The 24,405-nt window shown below is 40.0% G+C and overlaps 5 protein-coding genes across 7 annotated transcripts; 3 read left to right on the plus strand and 2 right to left on the minus strand.

Annotated features, from left to right (window-relative positions):
* Nucleotides 1-1,491: 1,491 nt before the first annotated feature.
* Nucleotides 1,492-2,145, minus strand: LOC133733592 (F-box/kelch-repeat protein At3g06240-like). Its single transcript, XM_062161233.1, has one exon. It carries the CDS (start codon nucleotides 2,143-2,145, stop codon nucleotides 1,492-1,494), a length of 654 nt encoding a protein of 217 aa, XP_062017217.1.
* A 1,207-nt stretch (nucleotides 2,146-3,352) lies between these two features.
* LOC133726311 (chaperone protein ClpB3, chloroplastic-like) lies at nucleotides 3,353-9,177 on the plus strand. 2 transcript variants are annotated; one of them, XM_062153837.1, is made up of 10 exons: nucleotides 3,353-3,901; nucleotides 3,999-4,223; nucleotides 4,584-4,821; nucleotides 5,059-5,254; nucleotides 5,721-5,775; nucleotides 5,881-6,031; nucleotides 6,233-6,541; nucleotides 7,150-7,415; nucleotides 7,656-8,582; nucleotides 8,689-9,177. In XM_062153837.1, the coding sequence occupies exons 1-10, from the start codon at nucleotides 3,641-3,643 to the stop codon at nucleotides 9,016-9,018; spliced, it is 2,958 nt and encodes a 985-aa protein (XP_062009821.1). In that variant the 5' UTR covers nucleotides 3,353-3,640; the 3' UTR covers nucleotides 9,019-9,177. The 2 variants fall into 2 exon arrangements, with proteins under 2 accessions (XP_062009821.1, XP_062009822.1); XM_062153838.1 differs by having other exon boundaries at nucleotides 4,005-4,223.
* Nucleotides 9,178-9,959: 782 nt separating this feature from the next.
* On the plus strand, nucleotides 9,960-11,258 carry LOC133733603 (chaperone protein ClpB3, chloroplastic-like). The gene is made up of 2 exons (XM_062161244.1): nucleotides 9,960-10,289; nucleotides 10,719-11,258. Exons 1-2 carry the CDS (start codon nucleotides 9,960-9,962, stop codon nucleotides 11,256-11,258), a joined length of 870 nt encoding a protein of 289 aa, XP_062017228.1.
* Nucleotides 11,259-12,863: 1,605 nt separating this feature from the next.
* On the plus strand, nucleotides 12,864-14,585 carry LOC133745779 (uncharacterized). Its single transcript, XM_062173913.1, has 6 exons — nucleotides 12,864-12,979; nucleotides 13,114-13,257; nucleotides 13,335-13,408; nucleotides 13,501-13,580; nucleotides 13,916-14,068; nucleotides 14,422-14,585. Exons 1-6 carry the CDS (start codon nucleotides 12,910-12,912, stop codon nucleotides 14,471-14,473), a joined length of 573 nt encoding a protein of 190 aa, XP_062029897.1. The 5' UTR covers nucleotides 12,864-12,909; the 3' UTR covers nucleotides 14,474-14,585.
* A 462-nt stretch (nucleotides 14,586-15,047) lies between these two features.
* LOC133726313 (EID1-like F-box protein 2) lies at nucleotides 15,048-17,724 on the minus strand. Of its 2 annotated transcripts, none has more exons than XM_062153840.1 (3): nucleotides 17,421-17,724; nucleotides 15,699-16,472; nucleotides 15,048-15,349 (listed from the first exon to the last, which is right to left on the minus strand). In XM_062153840.1, the coding sequence occupies exon 2, from the start codon at nucleotides 16,462-16,464 to the stop codon at nucleotides 15,718-15,720; it is 747 nt and encodes a 248-aa protein (XP_062009824.1). In that variant the 5' UTR covers nucleotides 16,465-16,472; nucleotides 17,421-17,724; the 3' UTR covers nucleotides 15,048-15,349; nucleotides 15,699-15,717. The 2 variants fall into 2 exon arrangements, with proteins under 2 accessions (XP_062009824.1, XP_062009823.1); XM_062153839.1 differs by having other exon boundaries at nucleotides 15,048-15,353; nucleotides 17,421-17,723.
* Between the last annotated feature and the right edge of the window lie 6,681 nt (nucleotides 17,725-24,405).

Here is a 24,405-nt window from a genome sequence, read left to right on the forward strand (position 1 = left end):
TGTCAAACACTCCGAGCACAAGTGTGCCACTTTTCTGTCACGAAAACTGGTTTTAGTCTCATCTTTGCAACATTCAGAGGCAAATCACTACTGTAGGCTAGGGCTTCGTACCTAATAATACCACAGGAACAATCTTGGAAAGGTTAATCCTAATTCAACTAGGACAACTCCAAAACATATTGGGAAAGGAAACTGAAAGTATTGACATGATCCGCTGCAATATACCTTGCCAAATACCAAATACGCGGACAAGATAGTGATAGCTAACTAAAATTCATAAAATCAAATCTTTCATGCATGGCTTTCATCATGCAATGTCTTGGTATTCACTCACCAATCATCAATGAGGAGCTGCCCTCCGATCCTCGTTATTGCGAATTGAAGGCCTGCACTTTGACGTGTTTATGAAGATAAATTACAGAAATTCAACATTTCATGTTCTCTTTGAAAACCCCATGCCAAATTAAAGAACAAATGAAAAATTTTCTTGCATTGCGGGCTAACCCCCAAAATTTAACAAATTAGAAATAGTTAACGTTCTATTGCATAATTAATGAACAGAAGTAGAGCTTACTTAAATCATGCGTCAGAGTTAACTACTACAGAATGTACAACGAGAAGATCAGAACAATGGCTTCATGTTCATGAGGTACTAATAGGAATGAAAGGTTTCATAATTCATAGTTTTTGGCCTATTGGCTACTCGGTTACAGACAAACACAGAATAGACAATGGCAGGAAAGCAAAACAGATCGAAAGATTGAAACTCAATTCAGCATCCAAATTAAAATAAACGTAACTCAACATATATGTGCATGTGTGTGTGTGTAGTAATTCCTCCCCAATTCTTGCTGTTTCGAGTCTCGATCCATGCCCCGTTATCATGATGTGGTTCACCGAACACCATAGCCATTTATATAGCTGCCGAAAGTAGGGTTTGGTCATATTGAATTGCGTCACAGGACCACGAACCTATGTCCAATTCCTTAAATCTATATTGGTCGCTGCAAACCGGCTTCTTTTTTTTGTGGCATTCAATTCTGATTAAAAACTCATTCTTATCGAACACTTTGAGCACAAGTGTACCACTTTCTGTCACGAAAACTGGTTTTAGTCTCACATTCGCAACATTCACAGGCAAATCATCTGTCCGAAAATAATAGAGCAAGTTCCAAGATTCATGAACATTATACTCTCTCATGACCCATAATTGAATATCAGATCTGTTAGAATGCCAAACACAAAGGCATTCTCCTAAAAGAACCAAAACTCTCATTCTGTTTCGGCCATGACTAGTGTTTATAGAAACAGGCAATGGCATTTGCCGGAACTCCTCCTTTCCCAAATCAAAAGCGGTGATAGTTGTCTCCATCTCGATATCCACTCCATTCAAGGTGATCCAATGGAGTGCTTCATTTGATAGAATCCCCGATTGCTCGTTGTAATAGCACAAGATGGGAGGGACTTCAATTCTTTTCCAAGACTTGGTTCTCAACGAGAAGATGTCAGCCTTGGTCCCCTTGATAGTGTTTGTGGATCGGAGCAATCGATATCATTAGCTAAAGCAACATATTTGTAGTCGTCGGTGGCGGAAACATAACCAAAACCACTACTAGCAAAAGCTATCACTCCATCCAGCAAACTTTGTGGTTTCCTCTCCCATTCAGGCAATTCGCGGATGAATCCGGTTGAAGGGTTCCAGATACACACGTTTTTATAATGTCTTTCGTACGCAGACAATTCACCTAAACATACCAAACCATTGCAAGATCCCAGTAGCTGTAAAGAACCATATTTTTTTTCCTTGAGTGGGAAGGAAAGAAAGGAATTAGGAACATGGTCACCAGCCAAGACCTCTAAGGATTGAAATTTTGGATCACTAGTGTAGACTGGTATTTCAAACCATTTTAACGGAAATTTACTTCGCCTGGAAACACAGAGTAGTGATTGACCAAGGCTTCTCTGCTCGGATGCTACTTTGTAGTGGGGTTTGGAGAACTGGGGGTCAAATAATATTAAAGAACGCCATTTTTTCGAAACGCAACTACATTGGATCAAATATTTGAAGGGCAACTTTAACAGAATTTCCACAATAATGTCTTCAGGGAGCTTGACAACGCGCTTGATCTTCTTCTTGTTCGTCATTGGACACTCGATGTGCTTTTCCTTGTGCCTGAAGCAACACCTTCTAGATCTTTAAACTGAAGATTAATGAAAAATACGTACACTGATTGATCGACATGTATGAGTCTCTATATAGGGTTTTCACAGGAACAATTTAGGAGAGGTTAATCCTATTCAACTAGGAGTACTCCATACATCAAAGCAATACTTTATTGGGAAAGTATTGACAAACCAATTGTTTGCCTACGCATAATCGTTTCGACTTTTTTTTTTTTGGGAAGTTCCGAGTACATTTGTTTTGAAAAACAAAATAATGAATTAAAGATGGAGGTGAACCTACCGAAGAGGAGTGATGCACTAACCTATAACTTGGTTTCCTTCGTGATCTGTTGACGTGCAAACTGACAAACAAATCTTCTGCAACACTCAAAACTACCAATGAACTAACAAGGGAGAGTAGAGAAAGTCGAGCACAAGAGATCAATCTTCCCCCAACCAAACAAATTTTCTAATGCAGTTGCCAAGATAATTAACTCAGTAGCCTTTAGTTTAACATGATGGAATGTATAACTTTAAAATGATGTAACTTTCTGGCCTATCCAAATTCAGTTCTAAAGTCTCTCTTAGGCAGAATGCCTTTTACTTTTCAATTCCAGATTTCTTACAAGCTGCAATTGCAGCTGAACTTTGTCCAGTGTAAACTCTTATTCTTTCAATAAATGGCTGACTTCCTTGATTCAAAAAAAAAATTCAGTTCTAAAGTATTTTCGAATTAGTATAAATTTATAAAAAAAAATAATAATAACATGTTTTGATTAACATCATGACCATGAAAAAACACATGAACCTTAAAAATAATTATTAATATTTGTAAGTCATCGAATTTACACTTATTTATAATTTTTCAAAAAACACTTTCGCATTTATTTTTTATCACACCAAGAACTAGTCATCGTGAATCGACTCACAACCTCCAACGTATGAAAAAAAAACTTACACAACTAAACCAACGGTCCGTTTCATATGCTTCTAAAAAAATTGTTTCTCATGCCAAAAAAAAAAAAAAATAGTAAATTGCTAATGGACTGAAAATTGACATGTGGGTCCCAACACTGATCATTATTCCTTGAATTTAGCCACGTAGCTTGGCCCTTTCTGTAAAATCTAACAATTTCGCGATGCTTCGCCGAGCTTCCGAAATCGTTACTAGAACCCTACGGAATCACACACACACTATTCTTCTTCTTTCTTCTCCGTTTTTTTGTGGGCATGAGATGAGAGCAACAAAATCAAAATCACCATAAAAAATAATAATAATAATAATATTGTTTAAGTTTCGAATTTTGAGCTCTCGCTAATCGCCTTCACTCTTACTCAAAGCTTCTTCTTCACCCAAGAACTTCTCTCTCTCTCTCTCTCAAAAATCTCAAATCTTTTTCTCATTCCCACGCAAAGCTCCCATCTTTCTCTTCTCGCCGGAAAACCCACTTCGCCGTTAACGCTATAAGCTCCGGCGATGGCCTCGTCGACCACCTCGTTCGCTGCTTCCGGCGTCGGTCTTCGTCTTCCCCAGTCTGTTTCCACCAAATGTTGCAGTAAAGCTTCTCTCTTTCCTCACCCAACTCTCTCCCTCACCTTCCACGCCAGACCCCAATTCTTCCGGGGACTAGCGTCCCGGCAATTCAACCCGAACGGTGCGTTTGGAACCGGGTCGGGCCGACTGGGCCGGACTCCAAACCCGTTTGTTGTGCGCTCCCAGGCTTCTTCAACCGGAAGGGTATGCTGTACTGCTCATTTTGGATAGTGAAATTAGTGAAAGTTTTAATCTTTGCAATGAAATTTGAATGTGTGACTTGGTTTTGGTGGTGGTGAAGGGACAGATTACACAGCAGGAATTCACGGAAATGGCGTGGCAGGCGGTGGTTTCGTCGCCGGAAGTGGCCAAGGAGAACAAGCATCAGATAGTGGAGACTGAGCATTTGATGAAGGCATTGCTTGAGCAGAAGAATGGGCTTGCTCGTCGGATTTTCGCTAAGGCTGGGGTGGATAATAGTAGGCTTCTTGAGGCCACTGATAAGTATATTCAGCGCCAACCTAAGGTAGTATGCTCTAGTACATCAAGTTTACTTGTTTATGACTTCGGCATTGCTCGTTTGTAGTCTTGACTTCATTGAATGTATTTGGTGAATGTTTTAAACTATAGTAGATTAATGGCTGAGGATAGCTGTGAGTTGCAGGTGCCTTAGGTATTCGTGTACTTACAAAATGTTTAGGCTAGTAATTGATGTTCGATAATTTGACATAGAACTATGGAATTTGGATGCCTTTAAAGCACATGATAGAGGTAGGGGGAGGCTTTAGTCATAATTCTTAGACGGCCAAGAATTTTATTGTGTAGTTCAATGTATTTATGCTATGACCTTAGTTAACTTATGTTGATCTCTGTTTTACTGCGTTAGGTTTTTGGTGACTCTGCGGGATCGATGTTAGGGCGTGATTTGGAAGCCTTGCTTCAGAGAGCCAGGGATTACAAGAAGGAATATGGGGACTCGTTTGTGTCTGTGGAGCATTTGGTTCTTGGTTTCATTCAAGATCAACGATTTGGGAAGCAAATATTTAAGGATTTTCAAATCTCCAAGCAGTCTTTGAAGTCGGCTATAGAATCCATAAGGGGACGGCAATCAGTTATTGACCAAGGTTGCAATGTGTTTCATTTCTTCACTGTACAAGGGGTTGTGTGTGTCCCTCTGTCTGTGTAATGCTTTGTGCAAAACACACAGGGTGGGGAAAATAAAAGCAGGATTTTGCAGTGTTTTGTATTCCAGTCTTCTCGTGTGCCTTAGATAGCAATTTCAATATGTTGTTTGCAGTGCTGAGTGCTGACTTCTTTTAATGTCCGATTGTACAAAGTATGACTCTCTTTTGATGCTGCAGATCCTGAGGGGAAATATGAGTCCCTTGAAAAGTATGGTAAAGATCTGACAGCCATGGCAAAAGAAGGAAAGCTGGACCCGGTAATAGGAAGAGATGATGAAATACGCAGGTGCATCCAGATTCTCTCAAGAAGAACAAAGAACAACCCAGTGCTGATTGGTGAACCAGGTGTTGGGAAAACTGCAATTTCAGAAGGGTAGGTACCTTAGTTATTTTTTAATTTTAATTTTTCTATGGTAACTAAGTAGCCTGTGAAAATGAGGGTTATGTCAAAAAAAGAAAAAGAAAACGAAAAAAGAATGCGAGGGTTTTGATTAGAGATGTTTTTAGGCTTTATAGGTTTCCCTCATAAACACCCTACCCAGTTCCTGTATGTAATTTCACTCATTTGTGTTGTTTCTGCAAGCCAAAGTGAACTGTTAAAGCTGTTAAAATAATTGAATCCAACTCTTCAGATGCATAACATAATTAAAATTTTCAAACATAGAAATACGGTTCTTCGGTTTCAGCAAATACCATAACACTGATGCTTCTGTACATGGGTTTTGCCTTCACTGACAAATTTAGGTTGATGTAGGTTGATCTATTTTTCACTTGTTTGAATAATGATTTATTTCTCTGCTTTTATTTATCAGTAAAATAAACTCTTATCTCTTCAACAGGCTTGCTCAGCGAATTGTGCAAGGGGATGTCCCACAAGCTTTAATGAATCGTAAGGTGTGTTCTATATTTTGAATTTGAAGACGGCTTCTACTAGGAACCTGTGCCCCTCTCTTCTTTTTTCTCAATTAATGTATATAAATGACATTCTTCTCTTTACAGCTAATATCTCTTGACATGGGTGCGCTAATTGCTGGAGCAAAATATCGGGGAGAGTTTGAGGATAGGCTGAAGGCTGTACTCAAGGAAGTAACAGAATCAGAGGGCCAGATTGTCCTTTTTATTGATGAGATCCACACAGTTGTTGGAGCAGGTATTAAGCTTATTGAATTTTAGTTCTCATAATTGTTGGTCTATCGAACTTTTACTTGTCATTTAAAGGTGGAAGGGCTTTCCTTTTTTGTCTATTCTATTTTTGTTTTGGGTTAAATGACAATATTTTAATTTTGGAATAGTTCTTTTATGTCCAAATCACATTGAGATTGAATCAGTGGTCTATTGTTATTTGTTTCAGGTGCTACAAATGGTGCAATGGATGCTGGCAATCTATTAAAACCCATGCTTGGTCGGGGAGAGTTGCGGTGTATAGGTGCAACAACACTGGATGAATATCGCAAGTATATTGAGAAAGATCCAGCATTGGAGCGTCGTTTTCAGCAAGTTTATGTTGATCAACCTACTGTTGAGGATACAATTTCGATACTCCGAGGATTGCGTGAAAGATATGAGTTGCATCACGGGGTCCGCATTTCTGATGGTGCACTTGTGGAAGCTGCAATTCTCTCAGACCGTTACATCAGTGGGAGATTTTTACCTGACAAAGGTAATTTCCATCACAAAATACATAGAAAATGATTTATCTATGATCTTGTGCTCATAGATAAATCATTTTCTATCCATATAGCACTTTTCTGGGGATTTTTTCCTTCTATCCATCCTTGCACACACACACACACACACACACACGTATATGTATAAATGGGCATGATGAAAAATTGACATGACATGACTGGCTTTAAGAAATAAATTTAGGTGAAGCTTTGAATCCTCTTAATGTTTTATCATTAGATAACTGCGATGATCATATGAAGTACTTATTCTTGGAGCAAAACAACAGATGTATGTTTTAGCAATATCACGTAGCTCTCTTTATATATATGAAAACAAACTGGAACATGAATTCCATGCCACTTGTCTGATCTCCCGAAGATGCTTGTAGTATAAATCTTGGAAGAGATGAGGTGGGGTATTTGAAATGTGAAAATATATGCTTCTTTAGTAATCGTGGTTCCTGTTGTATCGGCAGATTTATAGGGCTTTCAGAATGTCTCTCCAGCTGATTAGTCTGCTCTTAACAGTGAAGAACTTTTGTGCAATTCATTTCTTTGCTTTCACATTTTACATGGAATATCTTTTGTCCTTGAATTGCAGCTATCGACTTAGTTGATGAAGCTGCTGCCAAGTTGAAAATGGAAATTACATCAAAGCCCACAGCCCTAGATGAGATCAATCGTTCAGTATTGAAACTTGAAATGGAAAGACTGTCACTTACAAATGACACCGACAAAGCGTCCAAAGAGAGATTGAACCGCCTTGAGGCAGAGTTGTCCATCTTAAAAGAGAAACAATCTCAGCTGTCTGAGCAGTGGGAACATGAGAAGTCTGTCATGACTCGCATTCAGTCGATCAAGGAAGAGGTAAGCACCTTAAAGTTCTGTTCTTTATACTGTTATGATTTTCTGTTTCAGCTTGTGTGACAGCAGTTTTTTAAAATCCAAACTTTGAAAGAACAGAAAAACCGTACTCTTCATTTTGATCCAAATTTGAAACAATGGTGATTCAATTGGGATGGAATATTAATCATGTTGCTGAAAATTTAAAATGTGATAAATTTAAAGTACTTGGTTGTTGAGAAACAAGTGTTTGTGTTATAACAGGTTGACAGGGTAAATCTGGAGATCCAGCAGGCTGAACGAGAGTATGATCTTAACCGTGCTGCTGAGCTGAAGTATGGGAGTCTGAATTCCTTACAACGCCAACTCCTCAGTGCTGAAAAGGAGCTCGATGAGTATATCAGGTCTGGGAAATCAATGCTGAGAGAGGAAGTTACTGGAAATGACATTTCTGAAATTGTCAGCAAGTGGACTGGTATTCCTGTTTCCAAGCTTCTACAGTCAGAGAGGGAAAAGCTCTTGCATTTGGAGGAAGAGCTGCATAAACGTGTTGTAGGACAGGATCCTGCAGTGAAATCAGTAGCTGAAGCTATTCAGCGGTCTCGAGCAGGTCTCTCAGATCCTCATCGCCCGATCGCTAGTTTCATGTTCATGGGCCCCACCGGTGTAGGGAAGACAGAACTAGCCAAGACCCTTGCTTCCTACATGTTCAACACTGAAGAAGCTCTTGTTAGAATTGATATGAGTGAGTACATGGAAAAGCATGCTGTCTCAAGACTGATAGGTGCTCCACCTGGCTATGTGGGGTATGAGGAGGGAGGACAGCTGACAGAGGTTGTTCGCCGGAGGCCATATTCAGTTATCCTGTTTGATGAGATTGAAAAGGCACATTCTGATGTGTTCAATGTTTTCCTTCAAATTTTAGATGATGGGAGAGTAACTGACTCACAGGGCCGCACTGTGAGTTTCACCAACACTGTGATCATTATGACCTCAAATGTTGGTTCACAGTACATACTTAACGGAGATGATGAAGTATCACCAAAGGAGTTGGGTTATGAAACTATAAAGCAGCGGGTCATGGAGGCTGCAAGGTCCATATTTCGCCCTGAGTTCATGAATCGGGTTGATGAGTACATAGTTTTCCAGCCCTTGGACCGTGATCAGATAAACAACATTGTCAAGATACAGGTAATTTTCTTCTCAAAAATGCGTACTAGCTTGAAAACTTAGCTGATAGACATTTAAAATAAATCTCCTTCTCTGATTACTCATGGTTTTCGCCTTTTTACAACAGTTGGAACGAGTCCAAAAGAGAATTGCAGACCGCAAGATGAAGATCCAAGTGAGCGAGGCAGCTGTGCAGCTTCTTGGAAATCTCGGCTACGATCCAAACTACGGTGCTAGGCCAGTCAAGCGAGTGATTCAGCAATATGTAGAAAATGAGCTTGCCAAGGGCATCTTGAGAGGAGAGTTCAAAGAAGAAGACACCATTTTGGTCGACACAGAGGTCACGGCGTTTGCCAATGGCCAGCTACCCCAGCAAAAGCTATTCTTCAAGACGCTTGAAACTGGTTCAGAATCTCCTACAACAGAGAACAAAGAAGCTTTGTCAGGGGCCGTCTAAGGCTTTTGTATCGGCACACTAGTATAGTTTTTCAACAAGTTTAAATCATAGTCTGAAGATTTCTCCTGTATATGACATTTTCTTTTTGTAGAAAGTACAAGCTTCAAAGTATGTTTTAATCTTTAGTTAATATAAATTCGCCCTTTTGGCATGTCAATATACTACTCTCCACCAATTTTTAGTCAGACATGAGGCTTTGAGAAATAGGATACCCCATTTCTGCTTGACTTACGAATAGGTCAAGAGTGTCCGACAATTGGTATACATATCCACGGAGGTACAAAACTCCTGAAAAAAAATTAAAAAATAAAAGGGGGTTGCTGCGTTGTTAGAAAAAAAAGACCCCAAGCTTGGATAGAATTCTTCTTGCATGGGGACTACTGACCATGCAATTCAAAAGTGACCAAGTCATTCAAATGTTTCAAAAAGCAGTGGTTTATCTATAAGGTGATAAGCTCTACGGGAATTAACATGCATGGGGACTACTGACCATGCAATTCAAAAGTGACCAAGTCATTCAAATGTTTCAAAAAGCAGTGGTTTATCTATAAGGTGATAAGCTCTACGGGAATTAACATGCACATACATTTAGGTGCTATGAAGACGTTCCTATTTTTATGCATTGGTTCGGAGAGGTTATGTTTTCGTTAAAATTGAATAAGTTTATGCGAATTGTTCATAGATAAAAGACACTCACACAATATTCTGAAAAACTTACACCCTATCGAATTTTCCGTCACTGAAAGTAAATTTACATATGAATTTTTGTTGGTACACGAAAATATACCGATGAAATTTCATCTGTAAGAGAGAAACAATTCAAAATATATTTATTTTTCTTATTGAATAAACATCGTTTTTTTTTTAATAGATAAACCTCGTTTTTATCTTCTGAAAAAAAAAAAAAGACAGAAAATAAATATTACAAAGTAGTCATAGACATGGTTTTCACCTTTTTACAACAGTTGGAACGAGTCCAAAAGAGAATTGCAGACCGCAAGATGAAGATCCAAGTGAGCGAGGCAGCTGTTCAGCTTCTTGGAAATCTCGGCTACGATCCAAACTACGGTGCTAGGCCAGTCAAGCGAGTGATTCAGCAATATGTAGAAAATGAGCTTGCCAAGGGCATCTTGAGAGGAGAGTTCAAAGAAGAAGACACCATTTTGGTCGACACAGAGATCACGGCGTTTGCCAATGGCCAGCTACCCCAGCAAAAGCTATTCTTCAAGAAGCTTGAAACTGGTTCAGAATCTCCTGCAGCAGAGAACTCCGTCTAAGGCTTTTGTATCGGCACACTAGTATAGTTTTTCAACAAGTTTAAATCATAGTCTGGAGATTTCTCCTGTATATAACATTTTCTCTTTGTAGAAAGTACAAGCTTCAAAGTATGTTTTAATCTTTAGTTAATATAAATTCGCCCTTTTGGCATGTCAATATACTACTCTCACCAATTTTTAGTCAGACATGAGGCTTTGAGAAATAGGATACCCCATTCCTGCTTGACTTACAAATAGGTCAAGAGTGTCCGACAATAACATACTTTGAGATACTATGAAGACGTTCCTATTTTTATGCATTGGTTCGGAGAGGTCATGTTTTCGTTCAATTGGGATGGAATATTAATCATGTTGCTGAAAATTTAAAATGTGATAAATTTGAAGTACTTGGTTTTTGAGAAACAAGTGTTTGTGTTATAACAGGTTGACAGGGTAAATCTGGAGATCCAGCAGGGTGAACGAGAGTATGATCTTAACCATGCTGCTAAGCTGAAGTATGGGAGTCTGAATTCCTTACAGTGCCAACTCCTCAGTGCTGAAAAGGAGCTCGATGAGTATATCAGGTCTGGGAAATCAATGCTGAGAGAGGAAGTTACTGGAAATGACATTTCTGAAATTGTCAGCAAGTGGACTGGTATTCCTGTTTCCAAGCTTCTACAGTCAGAAAGGGAAAAGCTCTTGCATTTGGAGGAAGAGCTGCATAAACGTGTTGTAGGACAGGATCCTGCAGTGAAATCAGTAGCTGAAGCTATTCAGCGGTCTCGAGCAGGTCTCTTAGATCCTCATCGCCCGATCGCTAGTTTCATGTTCATGGGCCCCACCGGTGTAGGGAAGACAGAACTAGCCAAGACCCTTGCTTCCTACATGTTCAACACTGAAGAAGCTCTTGCTAGAATTGATATGAGTGAGTACATGGAAAAGCATGCTGTCTCAAGACTGATAGGTGCTCCACCTGTATCATAGTATGAAGATTTCTCCTGTATATGACATTTTCTCTTTGTAGAAAGTACAAGCTTCAAAGTATGTTTTAATCTTTAGTTAATATAAATTCGCCATTTTGGCATGTCAATATACTACTCTCACCAATTTTTAGTCAAACATGAGGCTTTGAGAATTAGGATACCCCATTCCTGCTTGACTTACGAATAGGTCAAGAGTGTCCGACAATAACATACATTTAGGTGCTATGAAGACGTTCCTATTTTTATGCATTGGTTCGGAGAGGTCATGTTTTCGTTAAAATTGAATAAGTTTATGCGAATTGTTCATAGATACAAGACACTCACACACTATTGTAAAAGACTTTTTTTTTTATGGAAATAGGTCAGCCCTTTCATTAAAATTCAGCAAGCAGTACAAAAACGAAAGACCCCTTTGGGGTCGACAGAAAGAATCGTTCCTTAGAACTTCATGAAACCCTATTCTAGAAGAATACAATCCCAAAAAATCCCGAGTACACCCACCTTTTAGGAAATCCACGCACCATTATTTTAACAAAAACCTAGAAACCTCGAAGCAGACATAAAATGGTTTCAACTAAGGCTCTGGTTTTTGCGACCCAAAAAACATTAAACAGCATTATAGGCCATGGAGACCCAGCCCCATAGCACAAGGATAATCCAGCCCACAGACCAATTCAAGGCCCAAGAAGCCCAGCCACTCCACATGCAGGCCCAAAGAGTAGGGTAAACCAAAGCCCTAACCCATTGAGCCCACATGCATCTTTCCAGCCAAACGCCATCCGCCGGGTCGTCGCCGACACTTGTTGTTCGGGCAGTCACTCCATCATCTCCGGTCTCCAACACACGAAGACGTACGAACACAATCGTGTCCGCTTCAGTTCTCCGGCCTAAGGTCAAACCCGATCCAGCCCAACCACCGAAACAACGCACCACGCCGTCAACGCCTATTCGATCCCAGCAAACCATCACCTCCCAAGTGCCCCCGATCGGATTTGAACCTAGATCGACTTGAGCAACCCAGCCATCAACGAGTTCCCCTCCGACATCTCCAAACACCAGCGAGATTAAAGGCGAGAATTCTCGCATCTTCGCAACCACGCTGACCTCCATCAGAGGCTGCGATCCATCAAGAGGGCAAACCAGAGTCAGACGTGACATCTTGGGACACCGTCGGAGATAATCTCCGTCGCCGCCAAGTAGGGGAGAAGAAAGAGGAGCACCGCCCCCCTTCCAAATCCAAATTACCAAGCCACTGCGTACGTAGCCGGGAAACCTCTGTGCCGAGAGTCAAGAAATTTGCAGCGCCACCGCCGCCAATCAAGGCCGGCTGCAGCCTTAGGGTTTCTCGAGAAAGAGAGAAAGAGAGCATTTTTTGGTGAGCACTATTCTAAAAGACTTACGCTCTATCGAATTTTCCGTCACTGAAAGTAAATTTACATATGAATTTTTGTTTGTAAACACATTTTTGTTGGTACACAAAAATATACCAACGAAATTTCATCTGTAATAGAGAAACAATTCAAAATATATTTCTTTTTCTTATTGAATAAACCTCGTTTTTTTTTTAATAGATAAACCTCGTTTTTATCTTCTGAAAAAAAAAAACAAAAAAGACAGAAAATTAATATTACGAAGTAGTCATAGACCTATAAATGCCGTCGGGCCTTTGCCGCCAGCTCTTTCGATCAGTCTCTCCACTCTCCTCTGTGCAGAAGCAAATGGGTAAGTCTCTCTTGTCAAGTTAACTTATTTTCTATATATTTCTATTTGGGTAATCCTCCACCAAAATCCCCAAGAACAAATTAGTAATTGTTGGGTTTTCAAATTTTCATACTCTGGTAAATTTTTTGTGGCAGATGAAGGTGGCGAAGTGGAGTCAAAAGTAGGGGAGGTAATGGAAGGAGTGGCTTCAATGGCATTGTTACCATGTGGGTCTATATCAGGCCATTTCATCAAAGTGAATGATTCCACTAACATTTGCTATGGTCTTCATGGAACTGGTAATTTTCTTTTTCTTAATTTGTTTAGGAATTTGGATGTTAAATTTAGTCATGAATTTTTTGTGTCATTTTGGTAGAGTTGGCTTGTGAAAAGGAGTGTAGCAGGGGAGAAGATTATCGTCTGATCAAGCTTGCAATCATAGATTACAATGTATGAATGATTGTTCTTTTTCGTAAAAGTTGGTGATTTGTAGATTATCTGTATTGGTTCCTTTATTGGGTTTCGATTATGATTTGTGACAGAAAAAGAAGGAGAAAGTTGTTGTTGTGGAGTGTAGAGGACATGATGCTGCTAGGTTGAATAGCGTCGATCATGCTCATGGGTAAGTCCATTTTGGATTTCTATTTGCTGGTTCTTAGAATGTGGTAGATTTCTTTGGAATGTTGTATCTTTGGTGCTTTGCATGTTTGAAATTAGAGATGTTCAGGTTTACTTTTCGTCAAAAAAGCTATTCCCGTAATAGAACCTTGACATGATCAATTGTTGATACATGATGAAATGATATTGCTTTTTCCAAAAACAAACTTTCCTCGGTCCATTTTACCGAGTAGTTTCATTTCTGAAGTTCTTGCTTTTTGTACAAATTGTCCTTTCGGGAGTGATAGCTGCATGTAGTTTAACATGTTTTGGCTCTTATATGCATTCAACGGTAGGCAGTTGGGAGAAGGATGTCGTAGATATGGTTGATGAACAGCATGGGAAGGACAAGATTGTGGTTTCGTTCAACTGTGAGACACTGAAATCTGACAAAGCAGCAGAAGATCATATCAGCAAGTTTTTGCCCAAACTAGCTGGCCTAGATGCTGTTGTGTAAGGCCTCTTTTTCCCCTTTCTGATAACTTGTATGGACATGAAGTTTTGTTGAACATACGAAGTTGTCACATCTTTCTAGCGATAGTTCTGCAGTTGCATATGCAAAAGTTAGCAAATTTACTAATGCTAGAGTTGTAAGGATTTTGAGAAACATAAATTTCCACCCTTTTACAGTATTATGGTTTGCATAATCATCTTTTGGACAAGCCAGAAAATTTAACTCGTCTACTTTGCTTTGCTCTAGCTTTCCTGGGGTACTTCTGTATTCTTCCACATGTTTCTTATCTGGTAAATGTTTTTTCACCTTCATATGCCTTGTACAAACTTAACTGGGGACATAAATTTTGCAGCAACATTGGTAAGATGAGCATTGCCGGCTTGGACTTCGAAGCAGAGGAATAAGCAGAATATGTAACCTGATGTGTAATACTTTTCATAAATACATATATCTGTAACAATATGTTTCAATGCATGTGTTAGACCCTGTGTTTGCCAATTTTAGTCATTTTGATTCCATCGTATTAGTACTAAATTGGTAAGATGAGCATTGCCGGGTCAACTTTTAAGCAAAGGAACAAGCACAATATATAACTGACAGTATAAACTGATGTCTGATTCTCACTTTTTTTTTCTTTGGCCCCCTTCGTGTATACATAACTTGGGTTGTAATGTGCAACACTTGAGACCAAGTCCAATGCATTTGTTTCACTTTAATCTGTCTTTACCAATCAGCGCTTTTGATGCCACAATTGTATTAAGCTGCCTCATCTGTTTGGTATGCCTAAGTTGAGTTGTGCAGACGCCATTAATCAAGGGGATATCAATGTGTTTACTACTCACAATTACCAATCAACACATTGTTGTAGACTATGCCTTTGACAGTGAGGATATAAAGACTTAAAAGGTTGCATAAGTTGATTCAACAGATCCTTATACACAGGAATTTAAAGGTGGACTGAAGCAACTTATAACAAAATTGATCGATCATGGTGAGCATGTAACCTTATTGCACAACCCAATATTTGATCCACATACATATTTAGAGCATACATGAATGTACATTGTATTACATGGTTCACGGTAACAACATTTTATGGAAAGGGCAATTGGAAAACAAATGGTTAGCAACAGCTTCTAACCATTTGATGCCATGTAAAACAACATCAGAGCAGGGCAGAATGCTCGAACACTTGATGTGATTGTTAATGGTTCATTTCAGCTCAAGCCCCCAAATATGTACCGCCTCGACAACTTTATGCTTGCAAAATGGCAAGGAACCTGCCTAAGAGAAGAGGAGGAAGAAATGTTATCTCAACAGAAATAAAGGACGGTTCCTTTGGAGAACTGATCAAATATGACCTTAAAGCAAATACTTGAAGATATGCTCCTGGGGTTTCTTTTCTTTAATGAATGAATGCCACATGGACTGGAAACTTAACATATTGGTACACTAATTTTGTTATATCTGACATTGAAATGGTTGCTGTTTTTGAACTTCTATTTAAGTATTGCTTCCATGCCATATCATATAGGAAATCATTAACGAATCTCTGCATAGATATAACCTGGTTTTGGAGAAAAAAAGAAGAAGAAAGAAACTCTATAACATCTAGGTGCAGGAGCGTACCTCTTTTTTGTTTCAACTTTCACTCCAACTCCGATGCCTCTTCTGAATCAGATAAAGGTAACAGAGTACAAATACCGAGCATATGTCCATTGAGGCAAACAAAATACTCAATGCAATCCTCATAAGCGCCCAATCTGCAGCTGGCACTTTGAGGTATCATTTTGGCTTGCAACATGCTCCACAACTTGGCCTTACAGTAAGGGCACACCTCTGTCGGATGAAATTGGGCCTCTCTTTTAATCAACATCTTCCGGACCTTTGACATTGAGAACGACTTGAAAATTCCCCGGAAGAAACCCACATCTCCCTCTTCTCCTTGGTCAAGATGTTCACACGGGTCAGAGACATACAATACATCTGTTCTGCATTGTGGCAAAAGGAAGCTCTTCCCCGATGTCCTAGAAAACCTGGTCCTATAGACAAAGTGACCAGGGATATGAACGGTATTAAAGAGGCCGCCCTTCTTACTTCCTGAACAGTAAATAAGCAGTTTTCCAAGTGCCCTCCAGTTTCCATCTACACTGTGACTCCCACTAGATTGCAAATCAATCATCATCTTTGGTGCTCTTGTTTTACAAAACTCCTTCCACAGTACACGTTTGGCAAGATCATCAAACCATTTGCAGACACAGGAAAGTGTTGCTATTAACTTAGGATTCCAATTCAATTGTTGAAATACAAGGAATATAGCATCTTCACTTAGATGCCCTTTTGTGCATTGACAGCTTGCAGAATGTATACATCGATACTGCTTTGTGAGAATCATTTGTCCACCTAAGGTTCAAATAAAACAACATTTACTCCCTCTAATTCATGTGACTGGAAATATAAAACACGCACATTGAAACAATAGTTTATCGGCCAGATAGGACACCAAACATTGAAGTATTTCCAAGAAAGAAGCACTAACCCACTTTAGGGACCATCTTACAGAATCATTTCCTCTAAGTCTCTAACTATTAAGATTGAAAAAAGTGATACTCTCAAAACCCCTGTAATTCATTACTGTACCTATAACATCTACAACTTAAACTATAGTCTATCAGCAAGAAAGGAGAACAGACATTAGATATCATTAAATGTTAGAATCTAAAAAACCTAGGGGAGAATGATTTAATTCAAAGTTTACACAATCATCTTAACCACCTAGTAATTCCCTATGTCGCACTAAGTTGCAAAAATGACATCCTTTTTAGAACATGATTAACACATCCATGATTCCTTCTATGCACATAAGGAGTTCAGCTGGAACCACCTCAGACACACTCAAACTGCATATATTTTACCAATTACAACCATACGAAGGTTGTAATAGACAAACTGGATCAGCTCTGCATTTCCACTACTTAACTCGAAAATAGACAATGCAAAAACCAACATTTCCACTTCTACAGCACTCACTATAAAACCCATATCAATCCCAAAGTGTTTCTCATTCTCAAGTATTGCAACATTTTCACATAACAAATAACACACTACTCCAACATTTTCTTAGATCCACAACCCCCTCCACATAAAAATCCAAGCTTTATAAACAAAACCCCCACCACCTCTAAAGCAACTCAATCTAGATCAAACCCACATTGATTCAGTACCCAATCACACGAATTTGAGCAAAAAGACGAAGAATTTACAAAACCCAAGTCCATATCAAAACCCACCAAAGCAAGCTCAAAGTGAAAGAGATCGTAATTATGAAGAAATGGGAACCCAAAATCTCACCTCAGCTGTAATCTAATGCCTGGACTGGACACACCAAGCTTCAGAGAAGATATCCAAAACCCTAGAAAACCCAACTTTGCAAAAATTGGGCAGAGATTAGGGTTTTCTCAAGCAAAAGAGGACAAAAAAAGAGAGAAAGAAATGGAAAGCCAGGAGAAATTTACAGTTTACATGCAAAGGGGAATAGGGGATTCGGCGGGGGCAAAAGTGTCAAGAGGAAAATAGAGTGACAGAGAGGTACAGGTGCTGAAAGCAAAACGCAGAAGGTAAGGGTAATCTGGTGGAGAAGGAAAGGCCCTGGCTTTAGAAGAATTGGAACTACAAGAAAAATATTAAGGTTACCTGTTAGTTATCTATGTGTTGAAACAACCAATTGTGTTGTGCCACGAGTTGGAGGCAAAAGTGGCGGCCTCTGTAGATTTTGTCTTCTCCTGTCATTATGGGCTCCTTCCAACTTTTGTCTTTTTTTGTTTCAGGAGATGAGGCTCTTTACGGTTTGAGTTCGGCTCGTTTCGCAATATGTTTCGAGTTTAATTTTTTTAAAAGGAGCCAATTAAGTTTGCTGTTAAAATGAGCTTGATGAAAATTAGGAGCTCTTGTGTATCCGGTTCATAAGTTATTGTATAAGAAATTTATGTATTTTTGTGGAAGAGTAATATGGTTCTTACTTGTCTCGTTTGAAAATATTAGCAACTGTTTTAGAGAAACGATATTTGAGAGGAAATCGCTGTGTATTCTCATTGATAATAGGGGCCACTGGCGGATCTACATACATCATGGGGTGGGCTCAAGCCCGCCCGAAAATTTTGGAGAAATTTTTTTTCTATATATAGTGTGAACAAAATGTTGTAATTAGGAATAGGTTTTCAGTCTCCTCTCTGTCATTTTCATCACTAATCACCGATTGAGTCCTCGTTTTCTTCTTCACTCTCGTTATTAGGGCTGCACACGGATTGGGTTGGATCGGTTTTGACTCTAAACCGTCTCTATACTAAAGTGAGCGGTTTAAGCATTTTGGACAACCGGTCATTAAAAAAAATAAGCTTAACCCGATCCAATCCAATCCAATTAAAGATGGTTTGGTTCGGTCGGTTAGGCGGTTTTAACCTATATTATATTAACATACTATTTATGAAAAAAAAAAATCTAGTAAAATTCAATCTAAAGAATAAAAATTATATTAAATAAGCATAATCTAAATTTAAAATACAATAATCAAATCCAAAACTAATATTCAAAAACCAAAATCTATAATAGATTCAAAATGATTGAATTATTTGATGGCTTAGCTATAAATACTAGCTTAATATGGTAGTATTAAATGTTAGAGAATGGGAGATTGAGATATGTGATATGAGAGGATCAAATAAATCGTAGCGATTATATATTAGACTTCTAGGCCTTTGGGCATTGGATTCGACATGGTAGTATATCATTTGAGAATAAAGTTATAATTGAATATTTAGAACTTATTTAGAACGACTGGACAAATGAATATATATATATATATATATATATATATATATTTAACACTTTTTCTTATTATATTTCAAACATACCGGTCGGTTCGGGTTCCGCGGTTTAAGCAAAAGAGAAACCAAACCAACCCAATTCATAAATGGTTTGGTTCGGTATTGAACCGGCTTTCAATTTTTAAAGTTAAAAAACCTTAACCAAACCATATTTACCGGTCGGTTTTGACTGGTTTGTACCGTGTTTTGCACACCCCTACTCGTTATCATAGCCAGTAAGCCACTGCTTGTTCTCTTCCAAATACTCTCACCTCCTGACGTCCGTCGACGACAATACAAAATGATATTTCTTACATTTGTGCATAGTTGTACTGAAAAAAATTTTGGCCTTCGCCCAAAAGAAGACACTTGAATATGTAGCCCACCCCAAATTCGAATCCTAGATCCGCCACTGATAGGGGCCTCTTTATATAGAGGATTACAATGTATAGAATCTCAATCATGCAAGGAAAGTAATCGTACATTGAATAGGAATCTAGATCCTTCTAATTTAACCCTATTACCACTAGGTCAAGTAACCTAGAGTTTGGGCCAAACACAAATAGAGATATCCTTAAACACTCCCCCTTGTGTTGTCCAAACGCGGTGCTTCTCTCGTTGCCTCGTTAAAAACCTTGCCGAGTAACAAAAACCCAGTGGGACAAAAATAACCTCGGTCGAAAGGGAAAAAGAGCACAACACACCCTTCACGTTTCGAGACCATACATGTAGACATCCCCCCCTGATGTCTGCATCTCCCCCTGATGACTACGGTCATGGGAGTTCGGGTAACTTCCCCAAACGATGCTACCAACATGTCTCTCGAAAGTGGAATTTAGGCAATGACTTAGTGAGCAAGTCTGCCACACTGTCCTCAGATTGAACCTAGTTCACTTTGATCTCGAGGAGAGTCTGTTGTCGCTGATTATGCTTGGTGTTATCGCTTTTGATGTAGCCTTGCCTCATTTGTTCAAAACAAGCAGCATTATCCTAAATGCTCGTAGGCTCATCTGTGGTAGACTTCAAACCACAATTGTTCGAACATGCGTAATTATGGATCCAATCCATATACATTCACGAACCACTTCGTGAAGAGCAATGATCTCTGCATTGTTCGAAGATATAGCGACTAGGATCTATTCTGTAGACCTCCAAGATGTCACGGTCTTTTCCCAGGGTGAACACTTAACCGGATTGGGAATGACCTTTGTGTGGGTCAGAGAGATACCCAATATCAGCAAAACCTTCCAAAACACTTATGTCGTTTTGGGGAGGGGATAGAGAACGCAGGCCAGCGTTGGCGGCGTTTCTGGTGTGTGATGGGTCTGAATCCATCATCTTTCTGTAGGGATAGAACAAGCTCATATCAATCGTACATCTCAAGTACCGAAAAATAACTTTTACACCAATCCAATGGCGTCGCGTTGGCGCAGAGCTATACTTTAGCTAACAAGTTCATGGCAAATAAGATGTCCGGTCTTGTGCATTGAGCTAAGTACAATAATGCGCCTATTATACTTAAGTAAGGCACTCCTGCCTCTAGCACATCTTCATTATCATCCTTTGAACGAAGAGGATCCTTTTCAGGATCAAGACTACGAACGATCATGGGGGTGCTTGAAGGTTTGACCTTGTCAAAATGCCTAAGCATCTATCAACACGATGCTCAAGTTTCAAACCGAGACATAATCGTGTTCTCCCAAAATCCTTCATCTCAAACTCGGATTTCTAGTGTTCAGCGGTTTCCCTTAACTTTTTAAAGGCTTCCAATGAAGATCATGTCCAACATGAACCGCGATAGAATCCGAAACTTGTTATAGAAACGCGTGGGCATATCCTTTCCCAATCAAGTAGTCACTTTAGTGAGTGTTTCAATCTTATTGTAAACGCGCTCCGTGGTCTAGAGCCACTTGACTTGGGTAGATGAAGTTCACCATGAACCTTCATGTATATTCCGTATCTAGATCCCCATAGAGATACGTAGTGACCACATTTGTAAGCTGCATGTTCAGTTATTCGGAAACTACCAAACTGACAAGGTAGTGGAGTGCAATGACATCCATTACGAGAGAATATGTCTCATCGTAGTCGATTCCAGGGCGTTTTGTGAGAAGCCTTGCGCCATAAGGCGAGATTGCCATCTCTTTTTCTCATCACGCTTTCTAACGAAGACACATTAGTCAATAGGTTTTATGTCAGGAGGTGTTGGCATCACTGGCTCAAAAACCTTCCTCTTCGTTAGAGAATCCAACTTAACCTGGATCGCATCTTTCCATTTAGGCCAGATTTCTCTACGTTGGCTTTCATTCATCAACGGAGCGTGGTTCGATATCATCTGACTCAACAAACTCATGCGCAACTACAGCATCAATTATGATGGAGTTTCTATCCCACGTCTCATGTACACTAGTGTAAGTTTCATAGAGCTCTATATTCTCAGGAATAGGTTCTGACGTTGAGGCGTCCCCCAACGATAACCATAACCCGGAAGATACTCATGAGACGGATTTTGAGTGTCGATGATCAAAGGATTGCAATGTGCCAAAGTATCCTTCGAAACTCACGGGCCTCCCATGCATCCTAGCTGGGGCCATGGCCTGTAACGCCAGAGTGCCACTCTCTTTGGCGTTGGCGCCATGCCTACCTCCGTGTAGGGTGGCGCTACGTCCTCTCGTAAGGACGTTCTTCCTTGCAGGCATGTTTGCAGCATATTTGTGTGATCTCGTCACTTTAGTAGGGATCGAGATGAGACATAGTGGGGACAGACCACGACAATTCCTGTCGTTCCTGCTGAACATCTGTGTTCTTATCTCCCCCTAACGATAGGAAGACTGTCTCATCAAAGTGACATCCGCAAATCTAGCGGTAAGGAGATCGCCTAGCAAGGGCATGAAGTGGCGGACGATTGTTGGAGTCTCAAATCCAACGTAGTTGCCCATTCGTCTGTGAGGACCCATCATAGAGCGATGTGGCGGCGCAATTGGCACATAAATGGCACACTCAAAGATGCGTAAGTACGATACTTGTACTCAGTCACTAGCTGTAACGCAGAGGTAGATTGAGCGGCGGTGGGTCGTAGACGAATTAGCATAGCTGCATGCGATATTGCATCACCCCAAGCGGATATAAGGAGATTGGTGCGCATTACCAATGTCGGGACTACCATCGTAGTCGTTTCCGCAAGACCATTTGGGTGTGTACATGGGAATATGATATCCAACATCAGTCCCAATGCAATAACCATCGAGGGTCTTTGATGTAAACTCTCTAGCATAGTCAAATCCAAGTGACTGAATAAGATGATCTGGGGAGTGAGCCCGTTGTCATATGATATGTGCTAGGAGAGGAGCATAAGCAGCATTTATAGGTGGACAATGGCACAACACGTGACCAGCGTGTTTGCGTGTCAACCAACATCATGAAATATTTAAACGTCCGCAGGTTGGTTGAAACAGTCCACAGAATCCCTACGGATTCTATGTAAGAACAGAATGAGTATTTTCATATCCTTTGCATAGGACGGTCTCAGTCCTAATTTTCCGAAGGAACAGGCTTTGCAAAATGAGCGAGGGGCCGTAGAAGCAACCAATTAGGATTTTGGTTGGGCCTGAGCGTCTGTAGCGCTATTAGAAGCAAAATGTGTGACTACATCTCCCATCATGGCGTTGGAGCCATGAAAATTAGCATGTATGGCGTCATGGCCAATAGGAGGAACAACCATGGCATTATGCTCATGGTTGGCGCCATTTATGGCATCATTAGATTCTTGCTTCGTTTTGCTCAAAAGGATGGATGTCCGTGTGAAGTCTTCAGTAGATGGATCATCATGTCATGACTAGGATGATCTATCCTGTCGTGACAAAGCCAATATGTATCTAAATCCAAGAGATCTTCTCTCATAACTTTATTAGATTTAATGGCTCGAATAGTGACATAGAGTCCACTAGAGAGACACATAGACTTCTCTAAGATGCGCCTTTGTTCGCAATCATTAGAGCCATTGCAAAGGAACTCATTTTCGTTCTCTACATACGTTTTCGCATGGGATCCGTTGGCTATTCATAGGGCAATTTGCCCTAAGAGCGTAGAGAGTTTCTGTGACAGTAATTAAGGTGCCATTTGGCAAGTGGAACTTGGGCTATTCCATGTCCTTGAATTAATATTGATGGCCCAGCCATCGTAGTCACAAAGGTCATATGCTCAGAATCAAAATGGAGTCATAAAGAAAAGAACTCGAAATTTTATTCATAAGCCAACGGAATACATCATTGTCTCTTAACCATTAGGAGAATCTAATCCAAATGCTAGCTAATGCAAAACAAAGGTAGTCGTTTGACTTCTTTCGGTAACTCCAAAATAAATATGACCAGGTGAGTAGAGAGATGTCGGTGGAGCAAAGCTCACTTAAGTACCACTTATCTCAAAACCTTCCTAGACATCACACTCATTTTGGATGAGCCTATGTGAAGAAAAACTAAACCAATGGCATTTACTACATAGTGTGGCAATTGCCTATTACATCTCTTGGAAAATAAAGACTTAAACAGAATTGGCGATCTATTGATCCCAGCCAAATTTGTAGTATTCAACCCTTTACTCTAGATCATCTTCTTGATCTTCTTGTTCCACATAGTGAGCTTCTCTTGCTTCACAATATGCTTTGTAGGCGGTGACAATTTCTTCACGAGCTCTACAAATGTGTGCCCAATGATCAGACACTCCACATCGAGAACATACATCTCTTTGCTCAAACTCCATTGATTGAGGCGCTTCGAAAGTGTCATTTAGATGGCTCTTAGTGTTGGTGGCGCCACCAACATGGCCAGAGGCGTTGCCTCCCTCTCTCTTTCCACGTTGACCTCTTCGGTTCCTTGTTCGCCTATATTGGCGGTTACCTTCCCAAGTAGAGCGATTATATGGACCAGAACGTCCAGAAGTATCCCTAAGGTTAGGGTTTCGCTCTTGGCGCCTTCTCTTAAGGGCGCGACTATAATTGGATTCCGGAATATGTTTCCACAGATCTCGAATTATAGTTCTTCACAAGGATGTTGTCATGCTTTGCAGAGACGGGGAAGGTAGAGAGAGTCTTCTCAATCAACATCGCATTTGTGATCTCTTTACCACAGAATTCCATTAAGGATTTAATGCGAAGTGCTTCCGAGTTGTAGTCAAGAACTGACTTGAAATCACAGAAGCGGAGGCTATGCCATCTCACTTCTAGGTCAGGAAGCAGGGAGTCACGGACGTTGCCAAATCTTTCTTCGAGTGAGACCCACAGTTTTCTGGGGTCTTCTTCATTCATACACTCGTACTGGAGCGAATCATCCATATGACGAGTCATTTGGATGATGGCTTTCGCCTTATTTGCCTCTAAGGCTGCTCTATTTGCTTCCAAAGCTTGAGCTTGCTCAACAGTTAGCACGTCCTGGCTAGGCTCGAGAATCATATCCAGGATTCCATCAGCCTTGAGATGC

Source organism: Rosa rugosa, chromosome 1 (genome assembly GCF_958449725.1).
Source record: "Rosa rugosa chromosome 1, drRosRugo1.1, whole genome shotgun sequence".
Lineage (NCBI taxonomy): Eukaryota > Viridiplantae > Streptophyta > Magnoliopsida > Rosales > Rosaceae > Rosa > Rosa rugosa.